General features: G+C 51.5%; 2 protein-coding genes across 5 annotated transcripts in view; one reads left to right on the forward strand and one right to left on the reverse strand.

Moving 5' to 3' along the window:
* The window catches only part of MPRIP (myosin phosphatase Rho interacting protein), a 70249-nt gene extending 60109 nt beyond the window's left edge, over positions 1-10140 (forward strand). For 3 of the 4 annotated variants that reach the window (XM_010570360.1, XM_010570363.1, XM_010570364.1), the window contains 8 exons: positions 1074-1221; positions 1822-1939; positions 2684-2843; positions 2978-3097; positions 3590-3676; positions 4351-4513; positions 4934-5019; positions 8984-10140. In XM_010570360.1, the coding sequence (XP_010568662.1) occupies positions 1074-1221; positions 1822-1939; positions 2684-2843; positions 2978-3097; positions 3590-3676; positions 4351-4513; positions 4934-5019; positions 8984-9055 (954 nt within the window). In that variant the 3' untranslated portion in view covers positions 9056-10140. Of the gene's footprint in view, positions 1-1073; positions 1222-1821; positions 1940-2683; positions 2844-2977; positions 3098-3589; positions 3677-4350; positions 4514-4933; positions 5020-6210; positions 6273-8983 lie in introns of all 4 variants that reach the window. The other variant, XM_010570361.1, reaches the window with a different exon arrangement.
* Positions 10141-18353: 8213 nt separating this feature from the next.
* The window catches only part of PLD6 (phospholipase D family, member 6), a 3685-nt gene continuing 2983 nt past the window's right edge, over positions 18354-19055 (reverse strand). The window contains exons 3-4 of the mRNA XM_010570596.1: positions 18713-19050; positions 18354-18595 (exon numbers count right to left, since the gene is read on the reverse strand). Coding sequence (XP_010568898.1) covers positions 18354-18595; positions 18713-19050 — 580 coding nt within the window. The remainder of the gene's footprint in view (positions 18596-18712; positions 19051-19055) is intronic.

Consider the following 19055-nt stretch of genomic DNA (forward strand, 5'->3'; position numbering starts at 1 on the left):
AAAGGGGAGGAGAAAAAGCACCAGAGCTGAAAATTGGGAATGAGGATGGCATAGGTTACAGACCATCAGACAACGAAGTGATGCTGAGGAGTGTAGGTCAGTGGTCTTAGACTGTCGTGAGCAGTTCTGTCACTGGGGGAGTGAATCTGCTCCCCTTAAATTTCCCCTGGAGTCCCAGTGGTCCCTAGGTGACAGTTCTCACTTCCCCTGGAAAACATGACTGTGAATCAAGAAGAAATCCACTGAGACCAGGAAATAAAGGCAGCCTGTGACGTTAAGAGCCCAGTGCCGTTCTTGGCGTCAGGGTTGCCCCCAGACGTCTGACGGGGCTCGTGCACTGCACCCCTGGTGCGTGCCCCTTCCCGGCTCGTGGCTTGAGCCTGCCTGTGGCTTTGCTGTCCTGCCTCTGTCCTGCAGCTGTGTGTCTGTCCAGGATCCAGATGCACTTGGCGGGGGCAGCCAGGATGGCAGCTGAACTGGTAACAGGCTTTTGCATTTGTCCCACTGCAGAGGCAGGAGCGGGGTCTGTGCCTGGGGCAGGACCGGGCTGGAATTCAGGATTTCACAGCTGGTGACTCCTGAATCCCCACAGCGCTGCTCCCATATCCTGGCCTAAGTTCAATCCTAGTAATTCAATTAGCAAATAATTGCCTATGCAGCATTTGAAGCAATACTCAGTTGGGAATTAAGGTCCCATTGCTGTCACGAGTCTTTTGTTTTCCACCCCAGAGGTGGCCGCATAAAATCAGGGATTGTAAAAGAGAGCAGAAGGGGCACGGTAGGCTTTTTCTTGTTTTTAACATAAATTTGCATTCCCCAATCAGGTCTGACCCCAGACCTACCCTGTCCTTCCCTTTCACCGGAGCTATCAGGGGTCGAGCCGACAGGACAAGCTCTGGCTTCACAAGGTCCATTCTCAGCCAGCTCCTCTGTGGTTGGGGAGGGAGAAGATCCCCACGATGGAACTTGGGTGCTGACCTTCCCTCTGGTGTGCGGCTCCTGGTGGGCTCACCGCCGCTGTGATGCCGACCCCACATTCCCGGGCCAACACCTTGCCCTTGTCCCTTTTGCAGGCAACATGTGAAAGGGGCTTTGCAGCCATGGAGGAGACACACCAGAAGAAGATCGAGGACCTGCAGCGGCAGCACCAGCGGGAGCTGGAGAAGCTGCGGGAGGAGAAAGACCGCCTGCTGGCAGAAGAAACAGCTGCCACCATTTCAGGTATGGGGACACGCCTGAGGGTCTGCCATGGTGGGGGATATTGATGGGGACATGGGGAGGGCATTTGGTCTGGTGGGGAGGAGCAGAGCGTGGGATGGGATGAGGGCTGGGTGCGGATCACAGGGAGATGGGAAGGGGTTGGTGGGAGAGATGTTTTGGATGGAGGTCCATCTCCTGGTCTTTCTCCAGGATTGGTACCTGTATCCTTGGCTGTAGTGGGGTCTGATCCGTTTTCCGTTTCATCTCAGAAAGGCATTAGTCATTCCTGTGGTTAAATTATTGCCGATTCCACACTGAATTGATTCTTCAGTGCCCCGAGGAGTTTTAAAGCACTGGAGCCCAGGGTCTCTGCATTACGAGTCCCGCAGTTCAGGAAACAACATGTGAATTGGACAATCATTTGGGCTTTATTAAAAAGTGAGCTTTGCAGAAGACCCTTTGCCACTTTGCAGCCAGGGGCACAAACTGAAGGGGCTGCAAAGCAGTGGGGGGCTCGCTGGGACGACTCGGTTCTTGTTCCTTTAAAAAAACACCTCCAAAAAAACCCCCCATCCTTGGGTGACATGGTGCTGGGTGCCAACGCTCTGTGGTCCCATACAGCCATCGAAGCCATGAAGAACGCACACCGGGAAGAGTTGGAGCGAGAGCTGGAGAAGTCCCAGCGCTCCCAGATCAGCAGCGTCAATGCCGACATCGAGGCCCTCCGAAGGCAATACCTGTAAGACCGTTGTCCTCTGTCTGTTGCTGTGTCTTGCACGGAGATCGCGTGTGTGGGAGACCCCTTTCTCCTTTTTGATTTTGGCAATGAGTTAGGGGCAGCCCTGTCATTGCAGGGACCTCTTCCCTTGGTCCCGACCTGGCTGTGCCTATCAGAGGCTCCTGGTTGCCTGTAATCTTTCAGGCTCCAGGTGAATGTCCCCCCCCCCCAAATTCAGCTGCTCTGTGGTCACCAGAAGTAGCAGATGTGCAGACACAGTGCTGCTTTTCTCACAGCTGCAGTGGGAGGGTTGCTTAACCACATCTAACCAGGTGAGGAGAAAGCACTTAGCTTTTCATGGCAAGGCTGTCCTCATGTGGGAGCCGAGCAAAACAGCAAAACAGCCAGGCAGCTTTATGAACCTTGATGCATCTATGCAGAGATGTGTAGGTGTGCAAATACACCCAGTCCCAACTGCCCAGAGCAAACTTGATAGATCTTGGCTCAATTTTTGGAAACCCGAGGACGTCCTGCCATTAACCTCCTAGAGAAAGACCTCCCATCCCCCTTTGATGCCCAAGCACCACTGTGCCAGGAGAGGGAAGGGCTGGCTTGCTCTGGGCTTGAGGTTTTTCCCAAAAATGAGTATGCAAGTCCTCCTCCTCAGTGCTTAGATCCCTGTTGGGTTGTCCTGGGGCGCTGGAGGAAGAGTGGGCACGGGTGGGTGTCTGCGGGGAGGGCACTACCCAGCATGTGTTTTGCCAGGGAGGAGCTGCAGTCGGTGCAGCGGGAGCTGGAGGTGCTTTCGGAGCAGTATTCGCAGAAGTGTTTGGAGAACGCCCACCTGGCGCAGGCGCTGGAGGCTGAGAGGCAGGCCCTCCGCCAGTGCCAGCGGGAGAACCAGGAGCTCAACGCCCACAACCAGGTGAGGGTCCCCGCCGTAGCCGGGGCAGCCGGTGCAGGCAGGGGGGTCACGGGCCGACGGGCAGCACAGTGGGCTCCGTGCCGAGCCGTGGCCGTGCTTCCCCCTTCCCATAACGGCTCTCCTCCTCTTCCCAGGAGCTGAATAACCGCCTGGCTGCGGAGATCACGCGATTGCGGACCCTGCTGACCGGGGAGGGTGGGGGAGAGGCTGCTGGATCGCCTCTCACGCAGGGCAAGGACGCCTACGAGCTGGAGGTGAGCTCTGCCGCTGCTATGCCGAAGGGGCAGCGTTGGTGGGCACAAGTGCCTGTGGACCCCCGGGAGCATGCCACAGCCATCCATCCCAACATGCATCGGGTCCGCTTGGCTGCTCAGCAGTGTGCATCGTGGGGTGCAATGGGGCCAGGAGCTTTTGGAGTCCTAATCTTCCATCTTCACCATGTCGAGCCAGACACCTGCTCTTCCTTCTCCTGCCCCTGCTTGTCCCCTGGGATCCAGTCCATGTAAAGCAGTGGGGACAGAAACCAAGGGGTGTGCAGGGGACACATCAGTGGTGCAAGTTTCCGAGACACCCAAGAGTAATTTTCTTGCGTGAACCAGAAGACGGGTGAACCAGCAGCTTTGCAGTGGTGGCGTGGGGCTGAGCCTCCAGCCCTGGCTCGGTTGTTACCGGGCACAGCGGGCGAGCATCTCGGGATCGTGCTGCATCTGCTCGGGTGCGAACATGCGCTGCTTTTGTTCCCACAGGTCCTGCTGCGGGTCAAAGAATCAGAAATCCAGTACCTGAAGCAGGAGATCAGCTCCCTCAAAGACGAGCTGCAGACAGCACTGAGGGTAATGCCAGGGCCATTTCTGCAAATCCTCTTATGGGCTGTGCTCTGCTCCTCTGTGTTTGTGCTTAGATTTCAGCTCACTTATACCTGGATTTGAAACAATATTTAATTTTTCCCCTGAATGGAATTGAATACCCATTTTGGTGTCATTAGTAAAGCACTTCACGCCTGTATCAGCTTAGGACTTACCCAACAAGGGAGACCATGTGGGAAAACATCCCCTTCAGTGTTTTTTCCCCATTTCCTGTCACATCAGATTTAAGTGGCAAAAATAATCAGTGTTAGAGATCTGCCCAGCCTCCCAGCATCAGATCTGGTTTGCTCTGGATGGCCTCTTTGCCAAGGCCATTTCTGGGAATTCTGCTTGAATTCTCTCTTTGCTAAAATTAAAACCCACAAACAAGTAATCCTGTAACGAAGGAGCTGCATGCACGGGTAGCGCTGTATGCTTGCTGCTGGGCTCACAGCTTTCTGCCTGTCTTAAGCCCTGTACTGCTGTTAGACACGGCTTCGAGAGCGTGTGTGAAATGTGTGCATTGCCCTGGCCGAGCATTTCTACCCGCTGCTGGCTCTTCTTCCGTCAGCATTTGCCAAGCTCCTCTTCAGCGCATTCACAAACCCCTCGGCTCCAGCTGTCTGTCTGACGCCATTGGGTTGTTCTTGTTCCTTTGCCAGGATAAGAAATACGCCAGCGACAAGTACAAAGACATCTACACGGAGCTGAGCATCGTGAAGGCCAAGGCAGACTGTGATATCAGCAGGTTGAAAGAGCAGCTGAAAGCAGCCACAGAAGCTCAGGGAGAGAAATCCCCTGTGAACACCACTGTATCAGGATATGGTCAGTCCTCCTCCAGCAGCTCTAAGCAATCACGGGTTTCCCAAGCTAACACATGCATCCTGGCATACAAGCCCTTGTGCAGTAACGGGTCTGAGTGTGGGACTTGGCATGGTGCTCTTTTGCTGTTTCATGCTGCTTCTCACCTCCATTCCTTGCAGACAGTCTCACCCAGAGCTGCCCTCCCGTGGCAGTTCCTCCTTCCAGCCCACAGATGGGAAGCTGATGGGCTTTGAAAGCCTTCTGGCATTTTGCATTGGGAAAACCTTGTGCTGCACGTGCAGGGGAGCGGAGACCCCCGACAGTCCCCTCTGCCCTTATGGGGCACTTGCCTGGGCTGGGAGGGCAGAATTGCCCCAGCCCTGCTCCTTGCAAGAAGGCAGTGGGCACCACGCTAATGCCGTTTCTTTTGCTTCTTCCCAGATATTATGAAATCAAAAAGCAACCCTGATTTCTTGAAGAAAGACAGATCCAGTGTTAGCCGGCAACTAAGGAATATCAGGTCAAAGGTGAGCTCGGATCTCCTGCCCCGTGTGATGGGAATGCCCAGTGTTACTCTCCAGTGGGGGTCCCAGGTGGGAACAAACTGGTAGGGGAAGAAAAACTGAGAATTTCCCAGTCACTAGTGCTAGCCTGGATGGCACTGGGAAGAAAAGCGAGCTTTCGACTGCAAAACAGCTGGCCCGCGATGCCCGGCAGGGCACACATACTCCTGACCCTGCTGAGATCGAGGTGTGAAGCTGCTCCCCGCTTGAAAAAAATTATGAAGTTCACCCTGTTCTTTGGTCTTTCACAGGAGGACTCTTCCAGTATTTGCTCCCCGTTTTCAGTTGAAATTTAGGTGGTGTCAATAGGTGGAAATGTGCACATCATTCTAGGTTTTAGTGTTCACCACTGCAAGACTTTTGGTCTTTGTATGGAACAATGATGCCTTGGTCCTGGGCATATTTAACACATGCTTTGCTTGTGTGTTAACATGGTGCAGATGGCCCTGCGTTTCCCTGGCCGTTCTGTAGTTGCTCTTGCTCCCAAAGCCCAGTGATGCTGTGCCAAGCTCACCTGCTTGGCCTGCTGACAGCCAGAGTTAACATCGTGTTACACACTGGCTGTTGCTGTGGGACCTTGGGGATAAAAAGGGCAAATAAAGCCGCTCAGAAGTCATCGTTAAACATAGGTCAGTTGGAAGGAAGATCAGCATGGGCAAAACCTGCTTTGCCTCTCACTACTGGATACCTGGTGTCTCATGCTGATGTTTGAAGTGGTTGGGACCTTGGGCAGAGCGAGAAGCCGGGCAGGCAAAAGGCTTCTTGGCTCTTCCCCATGCTGGGGAAACGGCCACCACGCGAGCTCTGCAGGTCAGCAGCTTGGGGTGTCTGCGCTGCACCCAGTAAATACAGAGAGCATCTCTCTGCATTTTCAGGCGCAGCGCAGACCTGCTGGGCCAGGTCTGATGTTGAGTTTCCCTTCGCCACTTCAACTCAGACCACTCACCGTGTTGGTCCCCCCGTGTGTGTTGCTTGGTGGGAGAAGGAGGAGAGGAGAGGAGAGCAAGCATGGGCTCTGCCTGGGCGCGCTGCCTGCTCGCATCGCCGGGGCGGGGGGGCTGGGGCTGTGCGAACGCCAATGCAATTAGGATTTATGAGCTTCTTGTTTTGTTTTGTTTTGTTTTGTTTTCTTTATTTTGCTTTTTCCTCCAACAGTCCGTTATTGAGCAGGTCTCATGGGATAACTGAAATGAACCCGAGTCCAGGTTCCCTGCCACGTAGGTAAACAAACCGGCACCCACCAAGCGACGCAGCTGCCCACTGGAGCGGCACACTTTTGCATGCACTGCTCACACCTCCGTGGCAAACGAGAGCCCTTCTTCTTTTAATGACTGACTGGTTTATTTACGGCTAATTATTTTACTGGGGGAGGGGGAAGGGGAGGGAAGAAGTCAGCGTACCCAAGATCCATATGAAATGCAGTCTTTCTGGCTCTTCCCTGGGGAATATGGCTTTCTCGTCTTCCTGCTCGTCCCACCCTCGTCAACACAGCTAACTGTCACGGAGAGGATTTGGACACGGTGGGGCACATTTTCCTGTTTGCTGTGTTGGGAGTGCGGGACGCTGAGTGTGCATGCTTGAATGACTCTGCATGCCTCAGACTAAACTTCAGCAACATCCAGGTCTTGTAGGAAAAATAGCCATTTTGCTGTTAGCCAGGCGGAGGAGTGGGTCAGTGATGCCTATAAATGCCTTTCCCACAAAGGCTTGTAGCATGTAAAATGGTGGCCCCTGTCTCAGCTGCAGAGGGGATGTCCTGGGCTGCCCTAAATTTCCCTTACCCATAATTGCTGCTGCTTTAGGTTGATCCATGCCTGAGCAAGAGTCTTCCTTGCCCAGTAACCTCCTCCTCCTGCTCTCCAGGCTTCCTCCAGCTCCCCGGTGTCCACCCCGCTGCTCTCCATCCCTTGGCGCTGCGCCTCCATCCCACACACTGGTCTGAGACTTCCGAGCTCATCCAGCAAAAGGAGGGACCTGATGAGAAATGGGGCCAATCCTAATGACCCAGATATCTCAAGTAACTGGAGCAATAGTTAATTCACTGGCCCATGGTAAAGACCGAGGTTAGAGCACCTGCAGAGGGAGATTAGAGAAAAGAGGGGAGATCCCCAGCATGGTGGCAGAGGAGTAGCTGGAGAGCCCCAGGAAGTCTCATGGAGGATCTGTTTATCACAGATTTCATCCTACATTAGTCTCCCTTCATCAGCAACTCAAATAGGTTGTGAGACTGCCTAAGGGGTAAACTTGCTGGAATTTGTACCACCAGGCAGAATAGTCTAATGGTTTCTGTTGTCTCCTTCCATCTGATGAGAAATCAGATGTACAGACTGGAATGCACGGGTTGCTGCCCATTTTAAGAGGCCCAAAGTAAACTTCCTTTAGGAAGTGTGTGCTCAGAGACTCGCATCCCAAGAGACTCTGCTGCCTGTTGAAAAGAAAGCATACAGCATTTGTAAATTCAAACCAATCCATTTTAGTGCTTTCATTTCCGTGCTGCTTCCCAAAGCCGTTCTGTATTTGTGGGCCTGTGGGAGGAGAAACATTTAAAGAAATACAGTAACCATGGGAATCTGCACAGCCTCGGGGCAAGTTTATCATGGAGTCCTGCCTTGATAAACACATGTTAAACAAAACTCAGCCCAAAAGTCTAACCTGCTGCTCTGATCGTACGGTCCTCTGGCACCATGATCAGAGAAATAAAAGCGAAAGGGGCGATGGCTGCCTGTTAACAGAAGGGGCTTTGCGTTCAGTCTGTGCCTTTTGAAGCTGCCACATCTTGGTCTGTAAAGCAAATACAGTGCTTTACAGCACTGCGGGGTGCAGGCAGGCAGCTGGCTGCCTGGCCTAGAGCAGGTACAGCCCGGCAGTGAAAGCCTTTGCAGCGCGTAGGGGCAGAGCCATTGCTCTGTGGCCCTGGCTGTTGGTTAGGGAGATGTCTGTGCCCTCTCAAAAGAAGCAAGCAGGGACAACTCACTGTCTGGTGCTCTGCTCCCCTGAAGCTCTTACGCCACAGCTTTGGGGCTGCAGGAACTAGGGAAGGCTGGCTTTAGGCTTGTGCACCTCCTCGGGCTAGTTTCAGGTTAAAGCTGTTGTACAGGGGGCAAGCAGTTTGCTTCTGGGTTTCTGCCCCTCACATTGCTCTTCTTCTGGGTCCCCACATGTAGGCGAGAGATTTCACAGATACAAATGCCGAGGGCTAGTGGGGTGGGCTTTTCTGTTGGCTCGCTGAGTGTCGTGCTTTGAAATCTGGATGCTGCATCTGAACTGGATCAGCTGTCAGATCCTGCTAGAGCTGAAGCAAGCATTTAGCAAGTCCTCTGTCTAACCCTGTGCAGTAGAGGCAGCTTTGGCTTGGGAGAGCCCCCAGGCTGGGGTTAGAGAAAGGGTGGGATTGTCGCTGGCAACAAAAATGCAGTTTCCAGGGCTGCTTGAGCAAAGCCTGCACGTTGACCAGAGCCAGGACCATCCCAGACGGACGCACGTTCAGTCAGTGCCGCAGCGGCACAGGCAGGCGGGGAGGACCGGCGTGCAGGTCCCACTCAGCAACATGGTGCTTTAGCGTAGCAGATCCGAGCTGACGCCGGAGCTCTGCCGAAATTGCCCCAGCCACCGCTGCACCGCAGGCTCTGGGGGTCATTTTCCAAGTCGAGCTAATCCCGCTTGCAGCATGGTGTGCCTCTCATTTGCTTCTGGTACGTCGCCTGGTTCATTTGCAATCTCACCCTCTCTCTAGGCGCCATTCACCAGTAACCGCCCTCCATAACCGTGTGTTTTCTCTTAGCATGTCCCACTAATCTCTGTGCCACGGAGGCCATTCTCCCGCTGCCCACGTCTCCTTTGCCTGAGCATCGCACCCTTTCTGTATGCCAGACGCCCACCACCTCCCTCCCGCCCGCGTCCGACGCTGTCTGTCTTTTGTCTCTCCCAGAGTCTGAAGGAAGGCCTGACTGTGCAAGAACGCCTGAAGCTTTTTGAATCCAGGGACTTGAAGAAAGACTAGTTCTCCCCGCTCCGCTTGACCACGCGCACCTCCCAGCTTGAGGCAGCACAGCACCAGCACCGTTTGTCTCTCGTTCCTTACGACTGTCCTCGCTGTCGTTCGTCTTGACCCCCCCGACGGGACCCGGCGCCGCGGTGGCGGTGCCCCCCGCCGCCCCCTCGCCTCCCCAGCTCCTTTCCCTGCTTGTGAGACGCTCCAGAGACTGAGAGGGAGAGGAAGGGATCGGGGTGGGGGTTTTTTTCCCCCCTCTCTTCAGCGCTTTGTAGGAGAATCCTTCCTTTACTGTAAACCATTACACTAAGTGTCAGTATTAAGGCTCAGTAGCCTGTTAATAAGCTAGCTCTGTCGTACCAACCGTTTTGGTATGCAAGCAGGGCCTGGGTGGTATCTGCCATACCTAGCTCTCACTGCTGTCAAGAGACCCAGTGCTCAGAGCACACCAGGAGCCTAATCTAACCATTGATCTCGATTGCATTACTTGCACCTACAAGGGGGGGAAAGCCTGGGGGAAGCTGTCGGGGAGCGCAAGTCCGTGCCGGCGTACGCAGCCTGGAGGTACAACACTGACATCTCGCTGGAGAAGGATGCAAGAAATGATTCTCCTGCCCCGTGACTGTGCCGTATCCTGAATGTAGGCGATACCGAAGCCCAGCGAGCTTTGGTGGCCGCCCAGGTGGTTATGGATAGGGAGCTGCAGATACTCACGTGCACCGTCAAGTCCGCCCCATCGGCGTGTCTTTGCCTCCCGTCTCGCTGGTGGTCGGAGTCGGTGTTTCGGGGGCCGAGCTGTAAGATCACTTTCTTGCCTCTGTTAGATCAAGCCCAGCACTCTCTTTTTTTTGCTGTTACTCCCTTCCTCTCATTGAGTCCCGTGTATCCCAGGGTCTGTGCGCATGTGAAACTCCCTTTTCCTAGTCAAAGGAAAGTAGAGTAGAAAGTAGAGCCAATATTGACTGAAAATGCACAGTGCTCAATGCATATAATGCTCCTTTTTTATCAGCTTCTTGAATTCAACTCTTCTTGTCAGCAGGGCAGCTCCTATTTTAATTCTTTAATCTTTTCCTGAAATAAAAATCTCAAAACCAGTATGTGCTTCAGACCTTCTCAGTCCTAATAGCTTTTGTATTTAAAGCATACAATTTAGCACCGTGAAGCCGATAAACAGATACAAACTAAAAGTGAGTTGAGGGAGCTGGTAGCACTAGATAACAGCACACGGCCAGCCGAGCAGAGGCTGTCTTCCTAGAAGAAGCCTACGCTGCTTTGCAGCGGGGCTGCCCAGGCATGGTGGCTTCATCCTGGGCTAAATTTCAAGATGCCACCTGTAAAGACCCCAGGTCCTGCCTCACCGGGAGCAGGGCTGAACCAGCGCTCTGCCACGTTGGCTTCCCAGCCCCGTTCTCGCCGAGCGACCCGCATCACATCGGGCTGGGCTGTTCAAGATATGCCCTAGCCTTCACGTGGAGCAAAGCTTTCTCTTGTCTTTCTGGCCCTTAACTCGTGGTTGAAGCAGGCAGCTCTGTGTGGTTTCACGGCTGATTTGGGGTACGTTAGGCGGGCGGTACAAGTGCAGCCGTCAAGAGCAAATTCTGGCTGCAGGTCTGAAGTGGTGAGCGCCGTGGGGCTGGTGACGGCTCTGTAATCTGTGCCTGGGTGTACATGGAAGTCCTGGAGCTAGGAGCAGGGTAGGAAAGATGCTCAACCACTTGGATACAAAGGCTTTTCCCTCATCAGCAGGCACGTGCCCTTTAAGATGTTTTGATGTGCAGCCACTTGCCCTAATCTGAGCTCACCGTAGCGCTTTCCATAATCTGAGCGTTGGACGACCCAGGAGCCTTCCCAGCCATGATGCACCTGGACTGCCCCTCCGATCAGCCATTCCCGGGAGTCTCCGTGCTGCTCCTTGCGTTGTGTTTGCTTTCACCCATCAGTCAGCAGCTGCCTTAGTCCTCCTCCCATCCCACCATGGAGGAATGTGGCCTGTGCACCCAAAGCTGTTCACCATCACCTTCTTGCCTGCATGATGGGAGTCCAAACTGGGGAGTCCCAAAGTGGAAATGGGCACCTTGGGGCTGTGGAAATAACCGCACTCACCACGCTGAGCTAGCTAATGGCCATCTGAAGCAGACTGTTGATGATAAACCCATGTATGTTGGTAACACTTAGCAGTGGCTTTTTAGAGCCATGGCATGGGGTCCTGCTTCCCTTCCAGCTGAGGAGATCCAGATGCAGCTCTCCCCAAATTCAGCCTTCTCCAGGTCAAGTGTGCATGTGTTGTGCTTAGAAGGCCGCTTCTGGAAGAAGAGGGTCCTTTCTCACTAGTCGTGCGCGGGGTTTCTCTCTCCCCCTGCCGGCATCTTGCACTTGACTGAAGTGAGAGGTCTGGGTCTCTGGTATAACCTCAGAGTTGGGTGAAGGGTGCGTGTTCAGGTCCCCATGCTCACAGCAGCTGGGAACGTGGCACTTCAGTGGCATCTACGAGCAGTTAAAAGCAGTCTTTAAGTTAAAGCAGGGACACCAGCCCTGCCAAGCAGGGTAGATTGCAGGACCAGCAGAGATGTCAGTGCTGTGGCCCAGGTTCATTTAAATTCGGGCTATTACTTGGGTGCGAAGGTGACTCCATCCACTGTGTTTTGTATATTGTATACACCTTTCTGACCGTGTCAGGAGATGGTCCTCTGGCCCAGGTGCCTGGCTTGGTCCCATCCAAAGTCGTCTCTCCAGCTCTGAGCAGGGATAACCTTTACACTTCATCCCTGGCTGCTCCGGGTCCGTGCTGAGCTCTGCTCTCTGGCAGCTGTGATCTCCTGGCAGAGACCTTGGGACACAGCATTAGGACAACACGTAGGCCTTGTCATTGTCATTGCTCTTCCCTTACAAGACGTCACTGGTTCCAGGAGGACACCCTCCTCCTCCTCTTCTCTCAAGACATATGGTGGGACTTCGTCCTTTTTATTCAACTGAGCAGAACATGCGCTGGTCTCCTTCGCGCCATGTGGACCCTGACCTTTCTTACGTCCCCTAGCAAATCTTGCTTTTTCTTTGCATACTTCATTTGCTCAGGAGCACTTATTTTAAGCGCGAGGACTAGAAGTTATGTACCTTGCTATTTGCCTTGGCACATCAGTGGTATAGAGAATGCAAGACAGACCCTTTCTCATACAGGATCATGCCACTGAGCATCTTGAGGCTCCCCAGAGGGATGTTTTCTGCTGTACACTTGCTCGTACCAAGAAATCCTCTCTTGCAGCTTAGTGTCCTGCCTGGGACTAGGTATTGAGCCTGACCAGTAAGAGCCCTTGATTTCTTTGCCAGTGCTCCTGCTTTGAGCCTTGTTTCTTAACATAGAGAACAGCTGGGTAAGTGCAGGGCACACAGCGTGATCAGGCGGGGATCATCCCCAGCTTTTGACTCAGTGTGTGTAAATACATTAATAGGATTTTTTTTTTTTTTTTAAAAGGAATGAGGATGGGCAGAAGGGCACTGCAGCGTGTTGGCAGCACTTTGGTGGTGGATAGTGCAGGAAGGCAGAAGACGGTGCAATAAAAATGCAGTGGCACAGGGAGCTGTGCAAAGCACACGGGTACTGAAGACAAGGAGGGTTCAGAGATGTGCTTTCTGCTTGTGCTTGGGCCCTAAATTGCCCTGTGAAGAGAGGTTGTGGGGGGAGCATTCTTATTTATACACATCTAAAAATATACTGATGTTTAGTGTGTGTGTGGGAGTCACCCAAGAACACTTGGACAGCTCTTGCTCCTTTCCCATAGACTTGCCCATACACTAAGCAAGAGATCATATATAACATCTGGGCCGCTCGTGTCAATTCTTCACCCGAGGCAACGCACACGGTGTTTTGCATCTCTCCGGTGAGGCACTGCCAGGGATCCAGCACCAGCTGGAATGAAGCTGCATTTTGTTCTCCTCTTTCCTCTAGTTTGCTTTTACCTTATTGTACAGAAAATGTCAGTCCTCGCATCACCCCTCCTCCCCTTTTATGGACTCCCTGAAACAGCTGTAAAAGGATTTGAATTGAGGTTTGCTAGGACTTCTGTAGGAACAGGATCAGACCTGGGGCATCAGCTGCTCAGAGGTTTGCTGGTGGGGAGCTTTTATTTAATACATATGGGCCAGCTTCTCTGGACCTTCAAATTGCTGAGAAAAGCAAAACAGGCAGGTTTGCTGGGAAAAAAACCCTGGCACTAACTACAGGTATAGCTGAAATAAAATGTGTTAGATGGCAGGAGGACAGCCGCAGGGAACACAGCAATGCCTAACAAGCCACATCAGTTAATCTTACTGCTGAATTTCATGGGTTTAAAATATTTATCACTAACCAAAGAGGTGTTTTATGAACATGGTGGTGGTCTCATATGCTGTAGCTTGTAGGAGCAGCCATCTTCCACTGGGGAGTTAGGCTCCTTGGAAAATTAAAACAGAGAACCTGGCTCTGCTGTACAGGAGGTGCATCAGGGGCTGAGCCGTGACTTCTTGGCATCGTCAGGATCAACCTCCCCCTTTGAGGCAGCACTTCAGCAGGTAGGAATGCTGTATACGATGTCTTACGGTGGTAGCTCTGTGTTCTGGTGGTCACAAAGAGGAGGAGGAGGAGGAGGAGGAGGAGGAGGAGGGAAGATGCTGTGGTATGCAGACAGCTGTTTGTAACTACTGCTGCAGGCTGTGCTCCAGGCTTCAGGCTCTGCTCCGCTTGTATTAAGCATCTCTCCAAAGCAAGAGGCAGTACATTACCTGGCTTTCCACTAAAGAAAGAGAGAACCTGCAGCACCAATAAACAGCCGAAACCTGAAATATCTCTGCAGAGAGCAGTACTTTAAGGGGGGGGGCGGGGGAAGAAAGCCAGCTGGAAAGCCTTTTCCTGATAGCAGTGGCCCTTAGTTATCCTATTGCTTCTTCCTGCTCCAGGCTTCACCCATCTTTCAACATAAATCAGTGGCTATTTAAATTAGAAAGTGTGTGGAGAGGGAGGGAAAAAATACGAGGAGGCGAGGGCAAGCTCCCTGCCTGCTCCAGAGGCTTTCGAAGTCCAGCTGCATCGTCCTGCTGTCCAGCGCGGTCGCTTGGCATAACCCTGGCCACGGGCTTCGCCTTTTGGTGTGGTCCTGGTGCCTGCGGTGCACAGCGGAGAGAGACCTTGTAGGTATCCTGCTTCAGGTGCTCACCAGGGCACTGTATATACACTGCGTGACACGCGAAATGCAAGCTGCTGCGTTTTACACAATTCGACACTATTGATAGTACTGAAATGTGAGGTCTAGGAAAAGTCAAGTGCAACGAAGGTGCAGACACAGACGCCTTCTAATTGGCTCCAAGTAATTTTTTTTTCTGCGTAAAAATTTTCCTACCATTTGCACCGTTTCCCCCGAATCCTTCTTTAAATGTGACCTTTTCTTTGCTCACATATAAAAAAAGAAGCAAATTGTGTTCATTTGCTTCAAAACTAGAATTGTGTGCTGACTTGCAAACCAGAAGTCTTTTTTTTTTTTTTTCTGTAACAGAGGTGGACTGGACTGCATTAATAGTGCTGCTCCCAGCATTGTAAAATCTGTCACCAACTCTATACGATTGCACTTCCACTAGACCTTTGCATTTTTTTTCATGGTTCGGATGCAGTACTTAGTTTGTTGTGAACACTTAAGCACATGCACGCTTGGTGTAGCTTGCTTTTCCTCTGTAATTTTTTTCCATTTTTGTAGAAAAAAAAGCTTTGTTATTCTTCTCTTTTAAAAAAAGTAATTTAAAACCTGTATAGTATTCAAAGCACGCAATGTAAATATTTATTACTCAGAAATTAGTGGAGGGTTCTCCTTTGTGACTAAGTTGTGGTTTTGATTTTTAAACCTTGTTCTAACACAGATGTCCCATGCGCGGGTTGGGAGAGGAGCGCCGAGTGTAATGTGTCCAACCCACTCACTCTGCCCTGATAAACTGTTTTGTTTGGTTTTGATGACTGTTATAAATATCTTTTCAAACCTTTTCTGCTGACCTGTACCTTTAGTTTTGAAGATACCTGTCCAAAGATTGTGTATGGTCTGTTTGAGAACTGTAACCTTACTGCGCTATAAACTTGGGGTTGGTTTTTTCCATTCAGAGAACTCCGTAATCTTGTATTCAATAGTGGCATTAACACCGTGCACGTGCAAACTGTTGTTATACAGCGCAGCAGCAGCTACTTGGTTGCAGTGAGCGCAGCGAGCCCCTGGGTCTGGGAGGCACCGGTGTAATGCTGTAACTCGCTTGCACCGCACATTCAAGATGCTCTTGGACTTTACAAGGGACCGAGAGACCCCGCTGCACAGACACGCATCCTACAGCAGCACGGACGTGCACTGTAACTTAGAGTATGTAACTTTAAATATAACTTTCAGTACAACGTAGTTACTACCGAGTTGTACTTACGTGATCCTGTGGCACAAACCATTTCTTACAAGAGGATGCAAATGTACTGCTGCAGGAACAGGGAGCACCAGGCTGGAAACAAGGCAGGCATCAGCCCTGCCTCAGTTTGAGACTACTAAAAGGAACCGAGGGTGTGGGATTTACTAGCAGAAACCTGATAAGCCGGACAAGTTGGTACCAACTGAACTAAGCCAGCTGGCCATGAACTCATAAATAATGAGTGCAATTACAATTATTTTCTTCATGCTTTCTTCATACGCTGCCTGTGTGCAGGATTGACAAGAACACTCACTCTTTGTTCTAAACTAGAGACAGCAAAGTACATTGTAAAATACTAAAGGCTACGGTAAGTAGAAAGCAGATATGAATGTGCAGTCTTTGATCTGTGTCCACCCTCCTGGAGTTCTGGATGACTTGGGAGATTTTAAAGAATCATTTATTTGAAAGGATGAAGTTTTGGGGAGAGAGAAGGAATCTCTGCAAGTCTGTGGGTAGTATCTGAAGTGGCACTGGCCGTTCAGGTGCTAACGGTCAGTCTTCCTCCATTGTCCTAACAAGAACAGAAAGCTTGCCTTAGTTCTGTCTGAGCACACCTTTAACTGACAGCTGACCCGTAACCGAAGAGTACTCGTTCTGCGTTAAAACCATGCACGCACCACGTTCTTACCACGTGTACTCTGCAAATGACCCAAAGGAACTTGGAGTAATGAGGATGCAAGACTAACTTCCCAGTTTCTGCAACAACGCAACGCAGCAGCCAGCCCTCCGCCTCTGACCTGTGGATGTGGCCGAGGGGAAAAGCGGCGGCGGAGCAGGGAGAGCGGTACCCAGGCAGCACTGGGATGCTGCAGCCTCACAGCTACTGGAAATCCCTGCGGCTCAAACCCAGGAACGGTCACAGCAGGACAGTGGGGAGGAGGAGGAAGCACAGTTGTCCTCGAGCCCTGTCCATCCATAGGGCAGAACGGCCTCTTCTTAAGAGGCATTTTCCACACGGATTAGTCTGGGAAATAACATCTCGCGCGTGGTATTTTCCCTCTGCAAAGGGGAATGGTGTTGGAGGCTCCAGTTTCTCCGTATGTGTGAGTTCCTCTGTCCTTCCCTTCTCCCTTCCACTCCAGTTTGTTTCAATGCTTTTTTAAGAGCCACTGTTCCCAATCAACTGCTCACCGTAATAGAAATGTCACTTTTTCTCACAGTATTTATTCCTTAAAAAATCTCGTGTGACATGCTAGGTTCCCATGGATGTAGCTGATCATTTTTATTTTGTAAATATAATTACCTAACTTTACATTAACTATATCGTAATAAACTATTTTTGCACCACCCTTTGCATGCTGTGTAGTGAGGCGTTTCTTTCAAGAAGGACACTACTACGGGAAGAACGGAGCAGAGGCCAGAGCCTGAAAACAAGTGAGCTGTTTGCTTTTGTAGTCACACTTGACAAAGAAAATGCAACAGGTAGCATTTTAATAGCAACAACATCTTTCAAGTAGTGTAAATCTAATGCTGCTGAACGGGATTTACTAGGGAATGACCTTCCTCAGCTTCTTCCATAGTTGCTACACCACAGATAACAGTAATGCTTTTTCCCCCAGACCCATGCCAACTTTCTCAAACTGAACAGATCAAATCTGCAATCTGTTGGTTACTCCATGTATCCTAAATAACACCTAAGGATCTACAGGAATTTTTTAATGATTTGGCTCTTTGGAACAACCAACCCACAAGGACTGTCTGTAGTGCAAAAACCAGAAGATGATGTTGAGGTTTTCTGTGAAAGTAGTTTATTTAATAGTGCCAGTCACAGCACTACTGTATCAAGCAAAACTGGTAACAAAATGTTAAGACCTTTTTTGAATTTTGAGAGATTTTGAGGCACTTTATATTTGGTATAAAGAAATTCTTACATGGATGCTATTTAGAGTTTTGAAATTCTTAAGTTTACAGCCATCTGTGTTCCACCCTGAGCTGTAGGGACAGAGATCTTTCTTACCTTCCTCCCTTTTCCTCTTCACTCACTGTCCCCCACCCTGCTGCTGCCAACACAGGCGGCCAAAGTCACCAAACCAGACCAGGACACGATGTCCCACCACCTGAATGAACCGGGGTTTCCCTCCACTGCTCCACTCTGAAGTCAGTGACCAAACTCCAGCCATGTCTGCTCTCAAGACAAGACCAACCGATCCCAAAGAACTGCTTCTCCCATTTCTTTCCAGATTTCCCTACACTTGCTTGCTGGAAGATGAGCTGTCATTAGTATCCGTTCTCATGCTTTTATGCTGGAGCTCTGCTAATCTTAAACCAAAGGAAACATGTACACAATCAAAACATACTTCTAATTTCTGCCTTCGTATTTCCCACAACTTTCCTTTTACAAACTTCCAACAGTTAATGCCAACAAGAAACATAACTAAGGTGCTTAATGTCTCTATCCAAACTCTAGCTTTGCTGCAGGCCTCTTAACTCTTCTTTAGAGTTTACTGACGTAGAGGAACCAATGGGCTACAATTCCATTCTGCAGTATCCCAAGTTGGAAAACGTCCATTTCACTGTTGAAACACCTACCCAGCACCATATGAACACACCTTGTCTGCGCCAGGGCACAGCAATGAGCCTGCCCATAGTTTTAAGCTCTATGAATGCAGTCCTATCACAGCTATCCTCACAAAATGACTCACCGAACACCTGGGTCATTCCCTCTAGCATGGGAAGGACCCACAGCAAGGAACCTGTGGCACTTTAGGGTAGAGAGCACTTTGCTTCTCTGGAGGAGCTTATCTAAATTACACCCAGGTGGATAATACAGTGATGTCTATACATAATGATAAAGTCCATGAATGCTATCTGTTGAGTACTCCACCAGCGCTGTGAGGCAGCTTAATCATTTGTCGTCTTTGGAAAAAAATCTGTACTTGATGGGATTGTACTCTTCCCAAATCCTTTCAAACTCATCCAGAAAAGGCTTCACGTACTCGGCGTCCTCCACGACCAGCACGTTCTCACGGTTGTTCTGGATAGCTTGGGTAGTCCAGTTGAGGGAGCCTGTGATGAGCATCCTCCTGTCCACGACAGCAAACTTGTGGTGCATGTAACCGCTCTCCTGGTCGTGGCGCACCTGGATCCCTACAAAGACACAACCAGGCCTTTCAGCGGTAACTGAAGCTGTCACCCAAGCCACAGCCACCCCGAGCGCCGTGCCCTGCCCCGCACGGCCCCCTCTCCGAGGCGAGGCCGCCTCACCGGCCTGCCGGAGGAGGCCGATCTGGGAGCCCGGGAGCCCCATGTACTGCGCGTCGGTGACGACGCGGACCCGAACGCCGCGGCGGTGAAGGAGCTGGACGGCGCGGCCCAGCTGTGGGCTGGAGAAGGCGAAGAGGCAGATCTCGAGGGAGCGGCGGGCGGAGAGAAGATGGCGGAGGAGGCGGCTGAGGGAGCTGTCGCCCTGCGGCAGCGGGCAAGGGCAGGGCCGGGCCGTCGTTCCGAGCCCCGCCGCCTCGGCAAGCAACGCTTCGGTGCAGCTGGGCCGTGAGGGGAAGAAGAGCACCTCGCGTACGGGGGGACGCCGCCGCCGCCAAGCCGCCAG

The sequence above is a fragment of the Haliaeetus leucocephalus genome, unplaced genomic scaffold (assembly GCF_000737465.1).
Source record: "Haliaeetus leucocephalus isolate CR32 unplaced genomic scaffold, Haliaeetus_leucocephalus-4.0 Scaffold295, whole genome shotgun sequence".
NCBI classification, from domain to species: Eukaryota; Metazoa; Chordata; class Aves; order Accipitriformes; family Accipitridae; genus Haliaeetus; species Haliaeetus leucocephalus.